Below are 19,921 nucleotides of genomic sequence, written 5' to 3'. Positions count from 1 at the left end.
CTCCAGGCAGGCAGAGGTGTGCCTGGGACGGGGTGGTGCCCACGGCTCTCGGCTCCAGCCTGGCAGTGCCCGCAGCACCCTGTTCCATCTCACTGACCAAGGATCTCCTGCCCTTCCTGCTGCTCCCAGCACGCCTGGCTGTGTGATGGGAGAGCTGGGGCCTGCCACAACGCTCTGTGTCAGGGCTTTCAGAGCTCTGCACAGCCCTCCTGTCGCACAGCGTGCTGTCCTGGCCGGCTGGAGCGTGCCCTGGTTCCTGACCTGCCCTGGCCACTCCAGGTCTGGTTTTGTGCCAGGTGCTGCTGGATGCAGGGCAGGCACCAGGTCCTGGGTGTGCCTGACACTGAGCCGGGCCAGGCTGTACGTGGCCCTGCTGCCCACCCTGCCCTGAGATGGGCTGAGTGATGTGACTGAAGCCCTGTGAGCTGTGCCCCTGGCCTGGCAGCCTGGCACCCCTTTCCCAGCTCTCAGGAGGCAGCAGGGGCTCTGTGCTGCGTTTGCAATCCCTCTGTGTGTGTTTTCTGAGCTCCCAGCTTGTTCCTGGCTCTGAGCACAGCTCAGGGCAGAGTCCAGGCCTGCTGGGCTGTGGGAAGGGAGGTTTCACAGCCAGATGAGCATTTCCCTTCACCTGCACCCTGCAGGCACCCTGACTGCTGTAGAGCCACTGAATGCTTCGGGTTGGAAGGGATCTTCAAAAGGCCATCAAGCTCCAAATCCCTGACACACCTTCCACTATCCCAGCTTGCTCCAAGCCCCATCCAACCTGGCCTTGGACACTTCCAGGGACGGGGCAGTCACAGCTTCTCGGGGCACCCTGTGCCAGAGCCTCACCGCCCACAGAGGGAAGAATTTCCTCCCCATATCCCATTTAACCCTGTCCTCTGGCAGTGGAAGCCATTCCCTCTGTCTCTCCAATCCATTTCTTGCCCCTAGTCCCTCTCCAGCTCTCCTGAGCCCCTTTAGGCGCGGGACGGGGCTCTGAGCTCTCCCTGGAGCGTCTCTTCTCCAGACCGGACACCGCAGCAGCGTCCGGAGCAGAGTGGCCCCATCCCCCTGAGCATCCCGTGCCTTCCTCTGGGGGGCTCAGGGAGCCGCCGGGGGCCGGGCCGTGCTGGCCGCGCCCCCGCCGCTGCCCGCGCCCCCCGCCCCGCAGCGCCGCCCCCGCCCCGCCCGCCCGCTCCCCTTTGTGCGGCAGCCCCGCTCCGAGCTCCGCGCTCCGCGCTCCGCTCCGCTCCCCGGCACCGCCCGGAGCCGCGGGGCCAGCCCGGCTCGGCCCGGCTCGGCCCGGCCAGCTCAGGTGGGTCCGGCCGCCCAGGGCTCTCGGGGGCGGTGGGGAGGAAAGCAGGGAGGGAACGGGGGGCTCGGGGTGCGCCCGGCAGCGCCGCTCGGGGTGCGAGCCCCGGTAGCGGCTGCGGGACCGGGACCGAGCCCCGCCCGCTGGCAGCGCCCCCGCCCCGCGGCCCCGGGGCATCGCCCCTCGCCGCCCGCATCCCGGCCCCGGCGGCTGCCATGGCAACGCCGGGTACCGCGCTTGCCCTCAGCCCACCGTTGCCTGGTTACCGGCCCCCCGTGCTGGGGGGATGCCCCACCCGCGACCACCGCGGCGAGAGCCGGGCACGGGCGGGGCTGCGCAGGGCTGGGGGGAACCGGGGCATCCCGGGGAGATCCCGGGCAGCGGGGGGATCCCGGGCAGCCGGGGGAGCCGGGGGATCCCGCTCCGGCAGCCCTCGGCAGCGCCGTGGCTCCTGTTGTTCCGTGTTGTAGTAACACCGTGCGTAAACAGCCGAGCGCTCAGCCCGGGAAGGCGTACGGAGGGAGGGAGGGAGGGAAGAGCAGCGTGTGTCTCTCAGGGTGTGTGGTTAATGCTTCCAAGGAAACGGGTTTTGGAGTCCATGTGGTGGAACTTGGATCTCGCAGGGATGTTTCTGCGGGAGGGAGAGTGACAGGTGGTTTGTGTGGATGTGAATGAGCAGCGTGAAGGAGCAGCCTCTCCTCTCGGGGAAAGCCGTGTGTGGATTGGAACGGAGCACCCATCTTGGCAAGCCCGCAGCGCTCCAGGGTGCTGCTGGGTCCCGCTGGGATTTCCAGCCCCGCTGGGTGGTTTTGCTCCCGGTTTGAAACAAAGACAAACCCGGAGAATCCCCGCTCACGCACAACTGGACCACGGTTCCCAGGCGGAGTGGAGGGGAGAGCTGCCAGCACGGATGCCATGGCCACCAAGCCAGGCCACCTGTGGAAGCTGCTGGAGGATATCGTGTGCCTGCAAGGTGTGAGTCTGCCTGCACCTTCCCCCCATCAGCCTCATGGCCCACACTCACCTGCAAATTCTATCTGCTTTGTCTCAACGTGCCCATTCAGGTAAAGCATGGTGGGAGCCACGGCTGTGCTGGGCGTGGAGGGCACTCCCTGGCACAGCAAAGCAGCAGCTCTGTGTCCAGCTGCTCCCCGTGTTTGCCTTGCAGGCTGTTTGTGTGTTTGCAAGGTGTGACGAGGCTGCTGAGCTCCGCAGCTGTTGTGCCCCTGAGCATGGGGAGGGCACTGCTGGCACTGGCAGCAGGGAGGTGTCCTGTCCTGCCCTGTGCCAGCCAGGGGCTGTGCCACCTCCCACCACTCTGTGCTGGGGCAGTGCTGCTGGGCGCTGCTGCCTGCCTTGTGCTCGTGGTGGTGACAGCAGAGGAGAGAAGGGAGAAAATGTCTGCTCTGATGCGCTGCAGAGCGTGGCCCTGCTGTGGTACCCAGCGCACTCAGGAGCCTCAGACAGCTCCCTGCTGCTCTGCCAGGCTGTTCTGATGGTCTGGGGCACTCTCACCACCAGGATCCTCCAGGGAACCCCTCCTTTGTCTCACCTGTGGCATTCTCCTCGCTGATGCCCCTGCAGAGCCAGGTTATGCAGCTGGTGTGTGGCCAAACAAGGGTGTGGTGGGTCCAGGCAGGTGCACGGTCAGGTTTACAGCCCTTGGTTATCTGTTAATCAAATAAGGAGGGATCAGGAGCAGCAGACTCCTGTGGGAGGTGATGCTTTGTACCTGCTGGGTTCCCTGGCCAGGCAGCCTTAAGCTCAGCAGGGTTTGCACCTCACCCAGTGAAGGATTGACCTCACTGCCTCATTGGGGTGTCCTCGGGGGTCTGGGGACTGCTGAGCCACACATGGCTGAGACTCTTCAATGGTTTTGGGTCAGTCCCTGAGGCTGGAAGAAGCCCTGCAGGAGGCCAGTGGAGTTCTGGGGCTCAGGTGTGCTCAGAGACACCCCAAAGCAGCAGAAGAGGCAATCACACTGCAGCAAAGCGTGTCTCCCAGACAGGCAGCCTCTGAATCAGCACCAGATTTGGGAAGGGCCATCCACACCGGAATGGCGAGGGCTGGAAATCTCCGCTCCTCTCTCATTTAGCAGCACGAGGCACAACAACAGGCACATTAATAGGCAGATTGATGCTGACGTGAAATGGCAGAAGAGCCCATCTATGCAGAGCTGGAAATGTCCATTCACACATGCACGCTCTTCACCGCCCCGGGCAACGGAGCGCTGCTGTCACGGTCTGGGGGGCTCTGCACAGAAACCAGAGATTTTAACTGGCTCTGATCTTTGGGAGATGCCCTGAGGACTCCTGACGGAAGGCGGAGGCTGCGCTCTGATGGCTGAGACTTGACAGGGCAGAGCCATGCAAAACAATGAAAAGGAAAAGGGGACTTGGAGATGCAACGGCGTTACAAATTCACCTGCCTTGCTCTGGCAGGGTTTGCTGCTCTGCAGAGAGCTGAGCCAGGCAGGAGACACTGGCTCTGTCTGCCCGGATTTGCTGCTCCTCTCCTGGCCTGGGCTGCATGCACGCACACCCACCAAGCCAGTGGGAATGGGAAGGAGGGATCCTGCAGGAGGAAGAGGCTGAGGAGGAGCCGTGGCTGTGCTCTGCATGGAGGGAGTGGTGGCTGTGCGTGTGGCAGGGCTGTGAATCATCGGTGGCGCGCGTGGGTGCGGGCGGCTCCCAATGCCAGGGTGGCACCCTGCCCTGTCACCCGGCCTTGTTGGTGTCACCACTGGCTGTGCTGGCAGGGACCCTCACCATGGGGCCTCTGGCAGCACTGGGTTAATCCCCCAATGTGACCGTGTTCACAGGGGCACCAGGACGAGGGAAGAGATGAGGATCTGACTCCGTGTTTCAGAAGGCTTGATTTATTATTTTATGATATATATTACATTAAAACTATACTAAAAGAATAGAAGAAAGGATTTCATCAGAAGGCTGGCTATGAATAGAAAAAGAAAGAATGATAACAAAGGTTTGTGTCTCGGACAGGGAGTCCAAGCCAGCAGACTGTGATTGGCCATTAATTAGAAACAACCACATGAGACCAATCCCAGATGCACCTGTTGCATCCCACAGCAGCAGATAACCATTGTTTGCATTTTGTTCCTGAGGCCTCTCAACTTCTCAGGAGGAGAACTCCTAAGGAAAGGATTTTCCATAAAAGATGCCTGTGACACCCCAGCCCACTCCCATCCACATCCTCCCAGAGAACAGCAAACTCTGTGTACTTCCTCGCTCTGTGCAGCTGCTTCCTGCCCCCTGAGCCTCTCACAAATTCCTGCTGCCTCCTCCTGCCACTGGCTTTTCTATGGGGGTAGGGATGGTGAGAACATATCTGGTGTCCCCCAAAAAGCAGCAGGCTGAGCTGGGATGAGAGGGAAAGTTGAGTTCTGGGCACTGCTGCTCGGCTCTGGTGCTGCTCCGCCTCTCTCCATTTTTTACCGGATCTCGCAGTTTTAACAGGAAACCCCCTTGTTTTGGCTGAGTCACAGGCATTGCCACTGCCCGTGCTGACTGCAAACTTTGTGTCACCAGTGGGGAGCAAACAAGGAAAGATCTGGGCTGTGGGACGTGGCAGCTGCCGTTTTCCTCTCCGTTCCTGTGCCAAGGCACAGCTGGAGCCACCATGAGGCAAGCAGAGTGGCAAACCCTCGGCAGCGCTCGCTCTTCTCGCTTTATTTCAGCTTCAGGAAGAGGTGGGTGGGCCAGCTTGGAGCAACCCAAAAAACCTGTGGCTCTTTGCGAGGCATATGCTCCCTTGGAGGCGAGCTGGGTTTGCGCTGTGTGTTTGCCTTGGGAGCAGGGACACTGCCAACCCTGGCGGCTCGCTCGTGCGGAGATAAGGCTGAGCGCAGGCAAGTGTGTGAATTCTAGGAACTGAGATGGAAAAACAAAGAGCATATGTGTGCTGCGTGCTTGGCTCGGCCCGGCAGCGAACTCTGCCGCGCTGCGTGCGAGGAGCCGAACGCTGAGCAAAGCCTTTGTGGGGCGTGTGTGTATGGCTGGGCAGGGCCCAGTGCCACGTGGAGGGGCTCAGGGCAGGAGATAACACAAAATTTCCCGAGTGTGTTCTTCAGGGAGTGCTCCAGCAGTGGGCAAACAGCAGCAAAACAGCAAAAATCTGGTGGATGATTTGTTTGAGAAATATGGGAGCCAATTAATATTGATCACAGCACAAGAGCTGGGTCACAGCCCTTGTGCACACACAGAGCCCTCATAGGGTAAAAAGTGGCTGAATTTGCAGCTTCCAACGCAAGAAAAGGGGCTTGTGCAGCTCGCGGTGACTGTGTCACCAGCTGTGGGCTCTTTGTGTGCCTTTCTAAGCGCTGGTAATTACGCCGAAATCTGCATCTCAGCAAACGAGGGCGTTTGTCTGCCCAGCAGCTGCAGCAGAGGGGGATGAAACCCTGCAGTGCTCGGGTAAACACTTCTCCTTCAGAATGCAAACCGTGGGAGGGAGGGAGGGAGGGAGGGAGGGACGGGAGCCACCCTGGGGTGCCGCTGGCTGTGGTGCGCAAGGCGGGCTCTGGGAGGGTCGGTGGGGCCGGGGGCGCCTCCTCTGTGGGTGCACTGGGAACCGCTGGGGCCGGGCCTGGTGGGCATCGCTGTGATAGTCCGTGAATGTGGAGCACAAACTCCGAGAAGGGGCCGGGGCTGCCTCTGTGGGTGCGCTGGGAGCTGCTGGGACAGCCCTGGCGGGCACCGCTGTGCCAGTCCGGGCAGTGTGGAGCACCAACTGCGGGAAGGGGCCGTGGCAGGAGCTGGGGGACCCCAGCGGGGCAGGGCCGCGTTGGAGCTTGCAGCGGAATCAGGTCAGGGGCTGCTGGAGAGCGGCGCTCTGCCTCGTCAGCGAGCGAGCCGAATTCCTGCCGTGTCCAGGGCCCCTTCCTTATCGGCACTAATCCAGCGCGGCAGCTGCGGCGGCTCCGGAGCGCTCGGCGCTCCCGATAACCTCCCTGGCAGCCCCGAGCCCTCTCCATGGCCCGGACCATGTATGGGCACCCAGCCCGGCGCGGGGCACGGGGTGAGCGCCTGGCACCGCTGACACGGCGGGCAGAGCCCCGGGGAGCCGCGGGGACACTGACAGGGCCAGCCTGGCACCGCTGACACGGCGGGCAGAGCCCCGGGGACACTGACAGGGCCAGCCTGGCACCGCTGACACGGCGGGCAGAGCCCCGGGGAGCCGCGGGGACACTGACAGGGCCAGCCTGGCACCGCTGACACGGCGGGCAGAGCCCCGGGGAGCCGCGGGGACACTGACAGGGCCAGCCTGGCACCACCCGCTCCGAGGGGCTGCACCAGCCCAGCCCGCTCCTGCCAGGTGTTCCCTCTGCAGAAAACCGGGTCTGCAGTGCAGGACGGGGAGCAGCTCCCCGCTGTCCCCTGGCTGTCCCTGGCTGTCCCTGGGTGTCCCCTGGGGGCTGCAGGAACGATGCTGCAGCCGGCTGTGGGTAGCAATGTCCTCCCTGGGCACAGCAGCGCTGCCCCGACAGTGAAGGTGCCCATCCCAAGGGTGTCGCCCTGTTTCTTTAAGATTTTCTAAGTCTTCTGATGTTGACATTCTGGTAGTGAACTTTCTCACATGTTTTCTGTAAATAACTCATTGTTTTGCATTCTTTTATGGAGGAGGAGAGAGTTGATGGGCTGTTGGTTTGACCAGTGTCACTGGAGAGGTGGCACTGTCACCCTCCAATCCGCTGTCACTTTTGGAAAACTATAAATGTTAGAGTCAGAAAATAAACTTCCCTTTTCTCTTCACCTTGAGAACAGCGGTGTGAGCTTGTGTTCTTTCGTGTCCTATAGCGACACAAGGGCAGCTGGGGTCGTGTCCCCCTGCCCGAGCTGGCCCAGAGTGTCACAGCCCGGCCACAGCATCCTCAGAGCGGGGGGAACGGTCCGAGCTCCGGCCGGGTGTCCCCGGTGAAGGGACAGGGACAGGAGGGGACACCGGGGTTATTTCTGGCCTCTCCTTGGTGCTGCAGGGAGCCTGGAGGGCGAGCGAGTCTTTGAGCTCAGTCCCACCAGGGCCACTGGCCTCATTGCCGGTGTAATTGCTCTGCTAACTGGGACAGATCATCACCAGGGGCCGGGTCGGGGGCTCACGGCCGGGTGCCGTGCCGTGCCGTGCCGAGGGGAGCCCTGGGATGCTCGAAACCAATGAAGTTTTAAGAGCCGATGTAGAAAGAGCGAACTAAAATTGTTCTTCTTGCCTCTTCTTCCGTGATGTCTCTTAAATCTTCTTGAGAAAGTTTTTAATTGAAATGAAAACCGCATTAAAAAAATTATAATCCCAAGTGTGAATGGAGTCTGTCCCAGTTTAGAGGCTGGAAATATTCAGCAAACTGGTTAAGTGATGCCAGCTTCTCCCAAAGACAGCGGGATTGAGGCTCGAGTGTTTTAGCAAACTAGGGTAACTGTAAATCCAGCCTCTTTTTTTATTATTTTTGTCTCTGTGGAGGTTTAGGTTGAATATTAGGAAAAGGTTCTTCCCCCAGAGGGTGCTGGCACTGCCCAGGCTCCCCAGGGAATGGGCACAGTGGCTGCCAGAGCTCCAGGAGCCTTTGGACAGTGCTCCAGGGATGCCCAGGGTGGGATTGTTGGGCTCTTGGCTCCATTGCCTGCAGAGCAAACTCGAGACTGCACTGAGATTTATGCCAAGTGGAGACGGTCAAAAATGCCTCCAAAAAAAGTCTGTGTGGCTGCTGAACCCCTTTCCTTTCTGCCTTTGAGCTGCTGGGCCGGGCACAGCGATGGCACCGGGTGTTTGCCAGGACCAGCCTGGCTCTCCCCACGGCATGGGCTGGCCCTGGGCTGCCTGCAGCTCCCCCGTGCGCCCTGGCCTCGTCCCAGTGCTGACAGTCTCTCTCCCCTCTCTCCCCTCTCTCCAGCAGCCATGGAGGCCGCGCTCATCTTCCTGTGCTCCCTGCTGGTGCCCGCAGCCCTGGCAGACGGTGAGTGCCCGTGCTGCCCCCACACAGCTCAGGAACAGGCTGGGGAACCCTGGAACAGCCTCCACACGGACCCAAGGGGGCTGGAGGGGACGTGGGGCAGCACCAATGAGAGCCCAGAGCCCCGGGGTTTGCGGGGAGCTGGCAGGGCTCACCAGGGGCTCCCTCCCCTCACACCCCATTCTGCTCGCTTGCAGTGGCCACCCAGGAGAAGGAGGAGGAGGAGGATCCCTTTAACTATGGTGAGTGAGCGTGGCTGAGTGTGCGGGGGTGCCGTGGGCAGCAGAGAGCTGTCCCCTCCCTGGAGCCAGCAGCAACGAGCCCTGTGTGTCCCCCCCTCCCAGATTACCAGAGCCTGAGGATCGGGGGGCTGGTGTTCGCCGTGGTCCTGTTCACCGTGGGCATTCTCCTCATCCTCAGTGAGTTGGGGAGGTGCTGGGTGCTGGGCGGGCAGGTGGGGCTGCAGGGGCTGTTCCTGTGGTGGGAAAGGCCCCATCCCGTTGCCCCTTGGGCCACGCTCACGTTGCTTCTCTCCCCTTGCAGGCAGGAGGTGCAGGTGCAGTTTCAAGCAGAAGCCCAGGTGAGTGGTGGGGAACATCTCCCTTGGGAAGCCCCTCTGGATCCTCCTGGGCTCCCTCTCACAGCTGGCAGAGGGGCTGCACTCTCTGGGTGTCCCTTTGGGGTGCCCAAACTGGGGGAGCAGCTCTGCCTGCTGCCCCTGCACCTTCCTGGCCACCCCAGCCCGTGCTGGGGCTCAGGTCCCAGCCTCTGGTGGGGCTCACACCCCAGCCCCATCAGACCCCAGCTCTGCCCTCACCGTGCTCCTCTGCTGGGGCTCAGATCCCAGCCTCTGGTGGGGCTCACACCCCAGCCCCGTCAGACCCCAGCTCTGCCCTCACCGTGCTCCTCTGCTGGGGCTCAGATCCCAGTCTCTGGTGGGGCTCACACCCCAGCCCCGTCAGACCCCAGCTCTGCCCTCACTGTGCCCCTCTGGTGGGGCTCACACCCCAGCCCCGTCAAACCCCAGCTCTGCCCTCACCGTGCTCCTCTCCTCGCAGGGCTCCGGGGGACGAGGAGGCTCAGGCAGAGACCCTGATCACCTCGAATGGTAAGGTCACTGTCCTGTGGTCCCTGTGCCACCTCCCCCTGCCACAGCCCCCTCCCAAAGCTGGGCAGGCACCACAAACCCCTCTGCTCTTCCCTTTGCAGCAACGGCGGCACCGAAGGCAGAGAACTGAGCAGGAGCCGATGCTGTGAGTCCAGGCCAGGATGGGAGGGACAGCTGGGATTACCTGTGGGGCTCTGAGCAGAGCAGTGGGACTGGGCAGCCCTGCATCCCTGGGATGGGCTGGGGGCGAGCGCTGGTGGGGTCCACAGCAGGGAAACTCAGCACTGGTGAGGGCCTGAGTGTGCACAGGCAGCCCAGCAGCAAAAGGAAGCATCTGTCCGGATTTTCCCTTGTGTTACACTTCCTTCTCTGCTGCTCCTCCACCCCTTAGCGGTTTTGGTGTTAGGGTGTTGGCAGCAGGGTGGGGAGAGCCTGACCATGGCAGCAACGGGTTAAAGCCTGACCCCTGCCCTGCTCCCCACGCAGAGCCAGAGACCCCAGGAGGGACACCCAGAGCGCAGATGCCCGCAGCCTGTGAGGACACTGAAACCCCAGCTGCAGGAACCTCCCGAGCCGCGGGGCTGCCGTGTCCGTGTCCCCCCTGTGATCCAGCACCGGTTCTCTGTCCCTAACCCCACAGAACTCTGCTCAGCGTCCTCTCTGCCTCCCTGGTGTGCCACGTTGCTGTGAGATGATCCTTACCTCTAGGGCTCGTCGTTGCTGGTGTTGTAATCGTGACTTTCTCCTCACCCTCCTCGTGCTGTGCGTGTGGTTTGGGCTCGGTAGGACTGGCAGGTCGCTGCTCTTTGGGGTGTCCCCCGTGCCTGGGGACAGGGGGCTGTGGGTCAGGGACCCCCCTTCCCTGCCCAGGGCCAGCAGCACAGCCCCCCTGGCTTTGGGCAGGGCTTGGGGACCTGCAGTGCCCTGGGGAGCTGCCCAGCCATTTCAGGGCCACCCGTCCCCGTTTCAGCAATAACCCCCTGCATGCCCCAGCCTAAAACAGCCATGGTGGGGGGCGGGCCAGGCAGGGACCTCCCATGGCTCTGCCCTCCTCGCTGGGGTCACTGGGGTGCTGGATTCAGGGCTGAAGGGAGCTCTCCAGCCTCTCCTGCTGGGCACTCCTTGCCCAGGAGTTGTTTCTGTCCCTGTTAGACCTGTGTTACACTGCTTTAAGTGTGGGGGCAGAGGAGCCCGTGAGGTCCCCAGCACGGTGACACCGTGGGTGAGGGCAGCAGCACAGCAGTGACCTCCCTGACCAGCACACACCAACTCCTGCCCATGAGCCAGAGCTGGGTGGGTGGCACAGTCTGAGGGCTGAAGGGAACCAGAGATCCTCTCTGTGCTTGTCTGTGGCACAGAAGGGGCAGTGGCATCTCCTCCTGGTGCTCCTGCCCCTGCTGGCGCCTTGTCACCCCCTGTGCCACCCGTGTCAGTGCTGTGTGTTGTCCCGTGGTGGTTTCACGTCACCCCCTGTGCCAGCTGTCCCCTCTCCCCATGGAGCAGCAGCGAGTGGCACTGGGTGATCCTCGGGGCTTTTGCACACCTGAGCTTGCACTGTGACAACGTGCTGAGCCCGGAGGTCATTGTCACCCTGTGTCCTCTCGTGGGCCAGAGGCAAACCTGTGATTTTTGGCTCTTCCCCTCATCCATGGGCAGGTAAAGCCTCGGCTGGGGCTGGGCACTGCCAGCTTGGGTGGGGCAGCACTGGGGGGTCCCCAGGGCTTCACTGAAACCCCTCAGGGTGCCATCCCCACACCGGGAAGGGGATCTTGTCCCCCAGGACGGTTTTGAGAGGAGTTTCTGCTGTGTCCATCCCACTGTGGCGGCCCTGCCTCCGGCGTGCTCTGTGTCCCTGCATGCTCGGCATCACTCGGTGGCACCGGGAAGCTCTGTCCCCTCTGTGCCAGGCAGAGGGGCCGTGTCTCTCGTGTTGTGTCCCTTCCCTCGGTCCTGGCTGTTGCAGAGAGCTCCGTGCAGGGCAGACCCCAGCCCGGCCCCGAGTGTCGCGGTGTGTGTCCCGGTGCTGTCCCTAGTGTGCCGTCGGTGTTACCACGAAACAAAGAGCTCCCTGTGGTGTGTGAAATGGCCAAACCCTGACTGTTGTAAAATAAACTTAGCTATTGTGTCTCCTTTTAAATAGGCGAGTGTGCTGCTGTGCTGGAGGGCTGGTGTGCTCTGTGCTGGGACCTAAGGGGGAAGGAATAAAATATCGTTTCTATCGGTGCCTGCCTGCCTTGTCTCGGGGGCCGCGGCGTTCCCGGGGCAGCCTGGCAGCTTCCCACGCCGTCCCAGGGTCAGGGGAGCGGGGGCAGCGCCCTGGGCAGCACAGCCGGGCTTTGTGCCGGCCGAGCCCCGTCCTGCTCCCTCTGCAGCTCAGCAGAGCCGGAGCCCGTGGGAAGGGAGCGCGGGGGCGCGGCCGCTTTTGTCCCTCGGATTTTGGGAGCCACGGACACTTTTGTCCCTCGGTTTTTGGGAGCCGCCGTGTCTGGCTGCTGGGGGCGCGGCCGCGGGCACTTTTGTCCCTCGGCTTTTGGGAACCGCTGTGTCACGGTGCTGGAGGCGCGGCCACGGGCACTTTTGTCCCTGGGTTTTTGGGAGCCGCGGGCACTTTTGTCCCTCGGCTTTTGGGAACCGCTGTGTCACGGTGCTGGAGGAGCGGCCACGGGAACTTTTGTCCCTGGGTTTTTGGGAGCCGCTGTGTCGCGCTGCTGGGGACCCTCCCACGGGCACTTTTGTCCCCGGGTTTTTGGGAGCCGCTGTGTCGCGCTGCTGGCGCGCCGCTCCGGCGGGTGCTGAGCGCTGCCAGGGCGCGGTGACAGCGGTGACAGCGGTGACAGCGGAGCCGCTGTGACAGCCCCACCTGGGCCAGCACCCTCCTGGGGCTTGGCTGCGCCCCGTGGCACCGGGGCCGGGCTGCCGGGGGCTCCGGGGCCGTGCCAGCCCTGCCGGGGGGAGCGAGCGTCCCTCGGGGCCGGCTCCCACCCCCGGCCGGGTTAATCGGTTCGAGCGCGTGACTCCCGCTCGCCGATGGCGAGATTAGAGCAAACTGGATTGCACAGCCCTGCTGGCAGCTGGCCACGCCGGGCCCGGGGCTGGCACCGCTCGGGGAGGGGCGCGGCATCCCGGTGCCCGCCGCCCGCAGGGATGCGCGGTGCCGCCGGGCCCGGGAGGGCGCGGAGCTGGCGCGGACGGGCTGGCCCGGCCGAGGGGGACACCCTCGGTGCCAGGCTGGCAGGACGGGCCGTGCTGCCCGCTCCTCTCCGGCAAAAGGCGGTCGCAGCCTGTGTGTGAGCCCATCCTCGGCCGGTCACCGCGGCGGGAGGTGAAGCCCAGCAGGGCGGACAATGGGAACGGGAGGGAGCGCCGCGGCAAGGACGCGCAGCTCGGCGTGCCCAGCCCTCCCCACGGCTGGCACGGTGGGCGCTGCCCCTGCCCTGCCCTCCCCTCCCTCTTTCCCAAAGGCGGGCGGGAGCCCTGTGCCTCCCCTCGTGACTGCGATAAACATTACACCGAGGCCATTAATGTTTAATGAGGTTTGTCTCCCAATTAATGCGCGCTCCCGTGGGTGCCCACTCGCAGAGCGAGGCGCCCGCCGGAGCAACGACACGCCGAGGCCATGGGTGACGGTAAGGACAGTAAGGGACATCTCCCTGCAGCAGCAGCGCCCGTCCCTACCACCGCGGGGGAAGCTCTCGGTGAGGATTTGGGGTGGGCACGCGCGGGGTTGGATCCTCAGAGCTCCACGTCGGTGCCAGCCGGAGTTTGGCTTCTCCTGGGGGTGATTTCTCCTTCCAAGCTGCTCCCGGCGCAGGGCTGAGCTGTCAGGTAAGGCGGCTGGAGCGGTGACGCGGTGACGAGCTCAGTGACATGGAGCGGTTGTTGGGGTGCCTCTGATGCGAGGTGAGAGCCCCAGGGCTTGTTCAGCGTGAGCTCTGAGGGGACAGAGCCGCTTTGGAGTCCTGCAGGCAGTGCCACTTCCCGAGGGGGCACTGGGTCCTGCCTGCAGCTGCACCTGGAGCTCCTGAGCATCCTGCAAGTGCAGCCTGCAGTGCATGCCGTGAATTTGCCCAGAATCCTGCAATTTGTCCAGTATCCTGCAAGTGCATGCCGTGAATTTGCCCAGCACAAGCATCCTCCAAATGCAGCCTGCAGTGCATGCCGTGAATTTGCCAAGGATGTTGAAGCTCCCGGGGTGAGACCCAGGAGTTTCCTGGCTCAGCTGCGTGCCAAGGAGGTCACAGCGCTGTCGCTTGCTGGTCCTGGTCTCTCCCACTCCACACTGTGAGGACGTGGCTCTCACTGGAGTTTCTCCTCTTTTCAGAGCAAGTGCCCGAGCAGGGCCAGGACAGGTTCAGCTACGGTGAGTGTGTGCCCGGGGCTGGGCAGGGGGATGGCAGCCCCTGATACCCTGCACTGGGCTCTGCGAGAGCCTGGGGCTGGCCTGACACCTCCTGGCCGTGCTCCTCCCCAGACTATGACACCATCCGCAACGGGGGGCTCATCTTCGCCGTCGTGGCTTTTGTCATCGGGCTCCTCATCATCCTCAGTAAGTGCCTGGGTGGGCCGGACACACCTGGGCGCTGCTCCTGCTGCACTCAGCCCCTGCTCTGGCTGGGAAGGGGCCGGGGGTCACCAACCCTGCCCACAGCAGCAGGGGTGGGCGCAGCCTGCCCCCGGGGCTGCCTGGGAACTTTCCATCCAGGCACGCTCCCAGCACGGGGCGAGTTGGGAGGGAGACCACGTAAATATTTTGTGTTTCCCTGCCAGCGCCCGGGCTTCAGAGGGAAGGTCACTCATTAAAAATAGCAGAGAAAACTCTGACATTTCCAGAGAGGGGAGCCAGCGTTCCCAGAGCCCTCCAACCTGGGCAGCTCCCAGACTGACCCAGTGTCAGCACTGTGGCCCTGCCAGGGTGTTCTGGCACCGCTCTGTGCAGGGTGGCAGCGGTCACAGCTGCTGCAAGGATGGTACTCACCAATTTTAGGGGAAAAAAGCATGGAAACCAGCGGCACTTGCAGTCATGGGGCAGCTGGAGCCTGTGGGCAGCGCCAGGGCTGCAGGGTGGCTGGGGTGGGTGGGGGAGGCTCAGCCTCAGTCACTCCTCTCGCCCCCAGGCCAGCGGTTCCACTGCGGAGGGAGGAAGAAGAGGAGGTGGGTGTTGCACCGTTCTCATCTCTGCTGCCTGCTCCAGTCCTGCTGGACAGAGCCAGGGTTCAGCCCCATTGCCCCCTCTCTCAGCCACATTGCCCAGAGTAACGCTTCTCCCGTTTTGCTCCACAGACAAGGGAACGAGGACGAGCTGTAGGTGCAGGTAGGAGCTCCCTGCGCTGGGCAGCGATGCTCTGGGGTACTCGTGCTCCAGGGAAATACTCCTGGGGGTCTGTCCGGGAGGAGAGGGGCTGGGGCACGCTGGCCATGTCCCCCTCGCTCTCCCCGGCTCCAGAGCTGCGGTGCCCCCATGGAAGCAGAGCTGCAGCCCAAGCCCAGCACTCCTGGCCAGCGGCCACCCCTGACCCCGCTCCAGTGGATCCATTACCCCGCAGGCCCAGAAGGCGAATTACCCTCGTGCTTCCCCCTCTCTTGGACCCAGCGAGAGTTCCTTGGCTAATAAAGTTCAGCTCTGAGAGGTTAAACTGCGCGCCCGAGGCGTTTGAATCGCCCACTCTCCTGGCCTGGCTCCAACCCCTTTTCTGCCCTGCAGACCCGGGAAAGGCTCCGGCAGCCCGGGGCACGGGGCAGCCGCCTCCGCCCTGGCTTTGCTCCGGTTGTTTCTTCTCCCAGCTGCGAGTCCTGGATCCTGCGGCACCTCCCTTTCCCTTGGGATGTGCAGGCAGCAGCTGGCAGCACGGCGGGGCTCTTTGTGTGCTCGTGTCTGGCTGGGATGGGGTTAATTCTGACCCTGGCACCCTGGCCGTGCTGGGCTGTGTGCTGGGATGGGGTTAATTCTCTCCCTGGCACCCTGGCCATGCTGGGCTGTGTGCTGGGATGGGGTTAATTCTCTCCCTGGCAGTGCTGGGCTGTGTGCTGGGCTGGGGTTAATTCTCTCCCTGGCACCCTGGCCATGCTGGGCTGTGTGCTGGGATGGGGTTAATTCTCTCCCTGGCACCCTGGCAGTGCTGGGCTGTGTGCTGGAATGGGGTTAATTCTGACCCTGGCACCCTGGCCATGCTGGGCTGTGTGCTGGGATGGGGTTAATTCTCTCCCTGGCCATGCTGGGCTGTGTGCTGGGATGGGGTTAATTCTCTCCCTGGCAGTGCTGGGCTGTGTGCTGGGATGGGGTTAATTCTGTCCATGGCACCCTGGCAGTGCTGGGCTGTGTGCTGGGATGGGGTTAATTCTCTCCCTGGCACCCTGGCAGTGCTGGGCTGTGTGCTGGGATGGGGTTAATTCTCTCCCTGGCGTGCTGGGCTGTGTGCTGGGAGCTGGGGAGGTGTTGGGAACGCTCCAGTTCTGGTTCCTGCTGCTCCCACAGCAGCAGCGCTGTCCCTGGGGTGGGCAGGATCCTGGCAGGGGACACAGCCAGGACAGCCCCAAAGTGGCCAAAGGGACATTCCAGAGCAGGAATGTTCCTATACCTGACACCTGCTCAGGTATGGGAGAACAGGGAAAGGAGAAAGGGGGGTGCTCGTGAGTTACATTTGCCTCACAGAACAATCCTGACTTCCCAGCGAGGGTTGGGCATCACCTGCAGAGGGCAAGCGGAGAATTTCAGCGTTCTGCGTTTCCTCTTTTTCCCTTTTCTTGAGCTCACACTCCCTCTACTTTCACTTTATAAACTGCCTTTATCTTTTTCCCCGCGCGTTTGGGGGATTTTCCCTGTTTTTAATCCCTGCCTGCCCTGCTGGGGAGGGGAGAGGTGGAGCAGCTCAGTGGGTAACTGGTGTCCAGCCAAGGTCAGCCCAGCCCAGCTCCATGGAACATGATCCTTCTGGGTCAGGAGCGGGGCTCGGATGAAGCACGGAGCTCTGCGGGAGCTCTCGGCTCTCTCAGCTTCGGATTCAGCCAGAAACGCCTCTTAAAAAAAAAAAAAAAAAAAAAAAAAGGAAAAAAAAGGAAAAAAAGAGCAAAACTCCCCTGCAATTGGGCGGCGAGTGAGGAGGAGGAGGGAGAGGAGGGAGGTTGGCTCTGAGTGCCAGAGCTGGCCCGACACAGACACCTAGTGACAGCAGGGCACAGGGCTGCCTGTCCCCAACCCCTGCAGGCTGGGGACAAAGGGGCCCTGGGCACCCCAGCCATGCAGAGAAGGAGGGGATCAGGCAGGGATCCAGCAGGAGGGAGCTCACTCCCAGCCTGGGGCAGCATTTATGGAAATGCATTTGCCAGGAATGAAATATAAAGTGAAACCCCAACTGTAAAAACCTTAATTGCATCATTTGGAATATTGAAGGGCTGAGAGAATAAGAAAAACCCACAAACGCAAAGACACCAAATATGTTTTAAACGTCATTTTGGCTGCAGCATATAAATAACAAGAATTACTGAAATTCAGCAAAACGACAGCTGCTTATTTGCAGCAAATGGAATGCAGAAATATATGCATTTGACTCCTCCCCTGAAAACACCATCAGCCTTTTTAATAGCTTTTAGTAAGTAGTCGTACATAATCCTAATAATAATATTTCACCCTGCCTTTCTTCTCTGTTCCGTCCCATCTCATTACTTTGTTATTACGTGTTACTGAACATTTGTCAGTCTGGGGAAGGTTTGGATGAGGAACCCCAGCTCAGGGGTGTCCTCCCCTCACCTGAGGGCACTGTGCTTGTTCAGGTGTGCAAGGGGCTGCCCACAGTGACCCCGAGCATCCCAGCACAGCCGGGATGGAGAAACCAACTCTGGGGTTGGTGTGGGCTTCGATGGAGGTCAGACATTGACAGGAAAATAGGATTAGCTGGGGGAAGGTTATTAGGCAAAATCCGTGCAATTTGTCTAATCTGAGGTGCTTATTTAAAACAGTAAGGAGATTATTTTGGAATATAATTTTGACTTGACAGTGACCCACTAATAAAGACTCGTTACAGCTTTGCACAGCTCAAGCAGAACAGCAGTCCTTCAACCAAGGAAGAAAATGGTTAATGGTTAAACTCCATCCATCTTAGAGGTGTTTGTGCAACTAAACGATCCTGAGATTCTGTGCAAAGTGCCTGTTTAACAGCACTGAAGGGTTTGGTCACACCGGAACTGCCCTGGCCATGCCTCCCTGGGTCCGGTGGGGCTGCGTTCCCCAAAAGCAGCAGCTGAGGGTCCCAGCAGGCGGGAAAGCAGCAGGGTGTGAAGGGAACCCATCCTCAGCAGGGTGTGAGGTGAACCCATCCTCATCCAGGTCCCGCAGCCCTGAGCCCAGGGCTCCCCTCCTGCCCAGCCCTTCCCTCCCCAGGACCCCGCAGACAGAACCCCCGTGGCTCCGGGGCCGGGGATTAGGGAGGGAAAAGCCGTGTCTGGAGCCCTGTCTGGGCACCAGATGGCATTAATGGCATTATTCTGCACGGCGTGGGGGCTTGGGGACAGCCACGTGTGCCCGCACCTGCACGGCCCCATGCCCCAGCTGGGGATGGGGTGTGAGGTTTCTGGGACGAGGTGAGAGGCGAGAATTTGACTCCGTGTTTTCAGAAGGCTGATTTATTATTTTGTGAGATATTACATTATATATATATATTAAAATAATTTTATAATTTATAATATACAATATATATAACATAGAACATATAATATATATTTATATACTTTTATAATGAAATATTATATTATATTATATTATATTATATTATATTATATTATATTATATTATATTATATTATATTATATCATATCATATTATATCATATTATATCATATTATATCATATTATATCATATTATATCATATCATATTCTAAAACTATAATAAAGAACGATAAAGGATATATCAAAAGGTTAAACAAGAATGATAATGAAAACTCATGCCTGATTCCTCAGAGTCCGACACAGCTGGTGGTGATTTGTCACTAATTAAAAACAATTCACATGGAACCAATCAAAGATGCACCTGTTGGTAAATGCTCTCCAGACCACATTCCCAGGCAATCAGACAATTTCTGTTTTCATTTTTTTCTGAGGCCTCTCAGCTCCCCAGGAGAAGATCCGGGACAAAGAGGATTTTTCAGGAAATATTATGGGGATGCTGAGAGGGGACAGGGGCAGCACCCAAACCCGCGGGCAAGGCCAGCCCCCAGCCCTTTCCCTGTGCTCCTCGGTGAGGAGGTGTTGGCCTTCCCCCCTGAACCAGGCAATCCCGGGGGATTTCTCTCACAGCCCCTTGAGCCATTAATCTGCTCAGAGCAAATCTTTTTCTGCGGCACAAAGGGGATTGGGTAAATAATACAGTGGGCAACTGGGCCCTTTTCCTCCAGGAAGGCTTCCAGAGGCAAACAGCTTCCCCTTGGAGCTGGGTATTTATTCCCTGTTTGCTTCACCAGGCAAGGACGGACAGGTAGGAGGCAGAGGGGCTCTGGCTGGCCGTGGCCTGTGCTCACCCCTGACTGGGAGTGAGGAGATGAGGCAGCACGGAGCAGCCAGGGAGGAGCTGCCAGCCCTGCCCGCCGTGCCAGGGACGGGTTTTGCCCACGAGGAAACACAAATGCAAAATGTCTCCTCGTTAGTTTAAAGAGGAGAGCGGCAAATGGTGACTCAGGGAGCCAGAGAGGAGCACTGGAGAGAGGAGAGATGGGCTGGGCTGGCGGGCAGCCAGACACATGCCTTGGGCTCGCTCTGCTCTGCTCTGCTCCCGAAAAGGCAGCGCATCCAGCAGCAGCACCTCTGCAAGGGCAGCAGCGCTTGAATTACCCTCCAGGCCCAGGAAATGGCAATACTGACCCAGGAAAGGGCGTTATAGCCCCAGAAAATGGCATTACAGGCCCAGGGAATGGCATTACTGCCCCAGGAAATGGCATTCCAGCCGCAGGGGATGGCATTATAGGCCCAGAAAAAAGCATTACTGCCCCAGGGAATGGCAATACAGCCCCAGGGAATGGCATCTCAGCCCCAGGAAATGGCATTTCAGCCCCTGGAAATGGCATTTCAGCCCCTGGAAATGGCATTATAGCCCCAGGGAATGGCATTCCAGCCCAAGGAAATGGCATTTCAGTCCCAGGAAATGGCATTACTGCCCCAGGGAATGGCATTCCAGCCCCAGGAAATGGCATTTCAGCCCCAGGAAATGGCATTACTGGCCCAGGGAATGGCATTCCAGCCCCAGGAAATGGCATTTCAGCCCCTGCAAATGGCATTTCAGCCCCAGGAAATGGCATTTCAGCCCCAGGGAATGGCATTACTGCCCCAGGGAATGGCATTCCAGCCCCAGGAAATGGCATTACTGGCCCAGGAAATGGCATTTCAGCCCCAGGGAATGGCATTACTGCCCCAGGAAATGGCATTACTGGCCCAGGGAATGGCATTTCAGCCCCAGGGAATGGTACTCCAGCCCCAGGAAATGCAATTCCAGCTCCCATTTCCATGTCACAAGTCCCCCAAAGAGGAGGTGATTGGGAGTATCTCCTCACGGCAGCCCCGGATGGGCAGGCCGG

General features: G+C 60.4%; 1 protein-coding gene across 1 annotated transcript; it reads left to right on the top strand.

Moving 5' to 3' along the window:
- The first annotated feature begins 4,427 nt into the window (after positions 1 to 4,427).
- LOC134430544 (uncharacterized) lies at positions 4,428 to 14,996 on the top strand. Its single transcript, XM_063178300.1, has 13 exons — positions 4,428 to 5,003; positions 8,196 to 8,258; positions 8,453 to 8,497; positions 8,600 to 8,674; positions 8,799 to 8,835; positions 9,314 to 9,363; positions 12,943 to 13,058; positions 13,370 to 13,452; positions 13,548 to 13,723; positions 13,835 to 13,909; positions 14,478 to 14,514; positions 14,644 to 14,674; positions 14,807 to 14,996. Exons 1-12 carry the CDS (start codon positions 4,934 to 4,936, stop codon positions 14,666 to 14,668), a joined length of 852 nt encoding a protein of 283 aa, XP_063034370.1. The 5' UTR covers positions 4,428 to 4,933; the 3' UTR covers positions 14,669 to 14,674; positions 14,807 to 14,996.
- Positions 14,997 to 19,921: the final 4,925 nt, after the last annotated feature.

The sequence above is a fragment of the Melospiza melodia genome, chromosome 29 (assembly GCF_035770615.1).
Source record: "Melospiza melodia melodia isolate bMelMel2 chromosome 29, bMelMel2.pri, whole genome shotgun sequence".
NCBI classification, from domain to species: Eukaryota; Metazoa; Chordata; class Aves; order Passeriformes; family Passerellidae; genus Melospiza; species Melospiza melodia.
The sequence above is the reverse complement of the archived record's forward strand: the minus strand, read 5'-3'. Positions and strand labels throughout refer to the sequence as shown.

Bases quoted from the DNA above. Each gene is read 5' to 3' on its own strand.
- LOC134430544 (XM_063178300.1), top strand. From the start codon at position 4,934: ATGAGGCAAGCAGAGTGGCAAACCCTCGGCAGCGCTCGCTCTTCTCGC. The intron at 8,498-8,599 runs GTGAGTGAGCGT...CCCCCCTCCCAG, and splicing joins GGAGGATCCCTTTAACTATG to ATTACCAGAGCCTGAGGATC. The intron at 13,453-13,547 runs GTATCCTGCAAG...AGGATGTTGAAG, and splicing joins AGAATCCTGCAATTTGTCCA to CTCCCGGGGTGAGACCCAGG.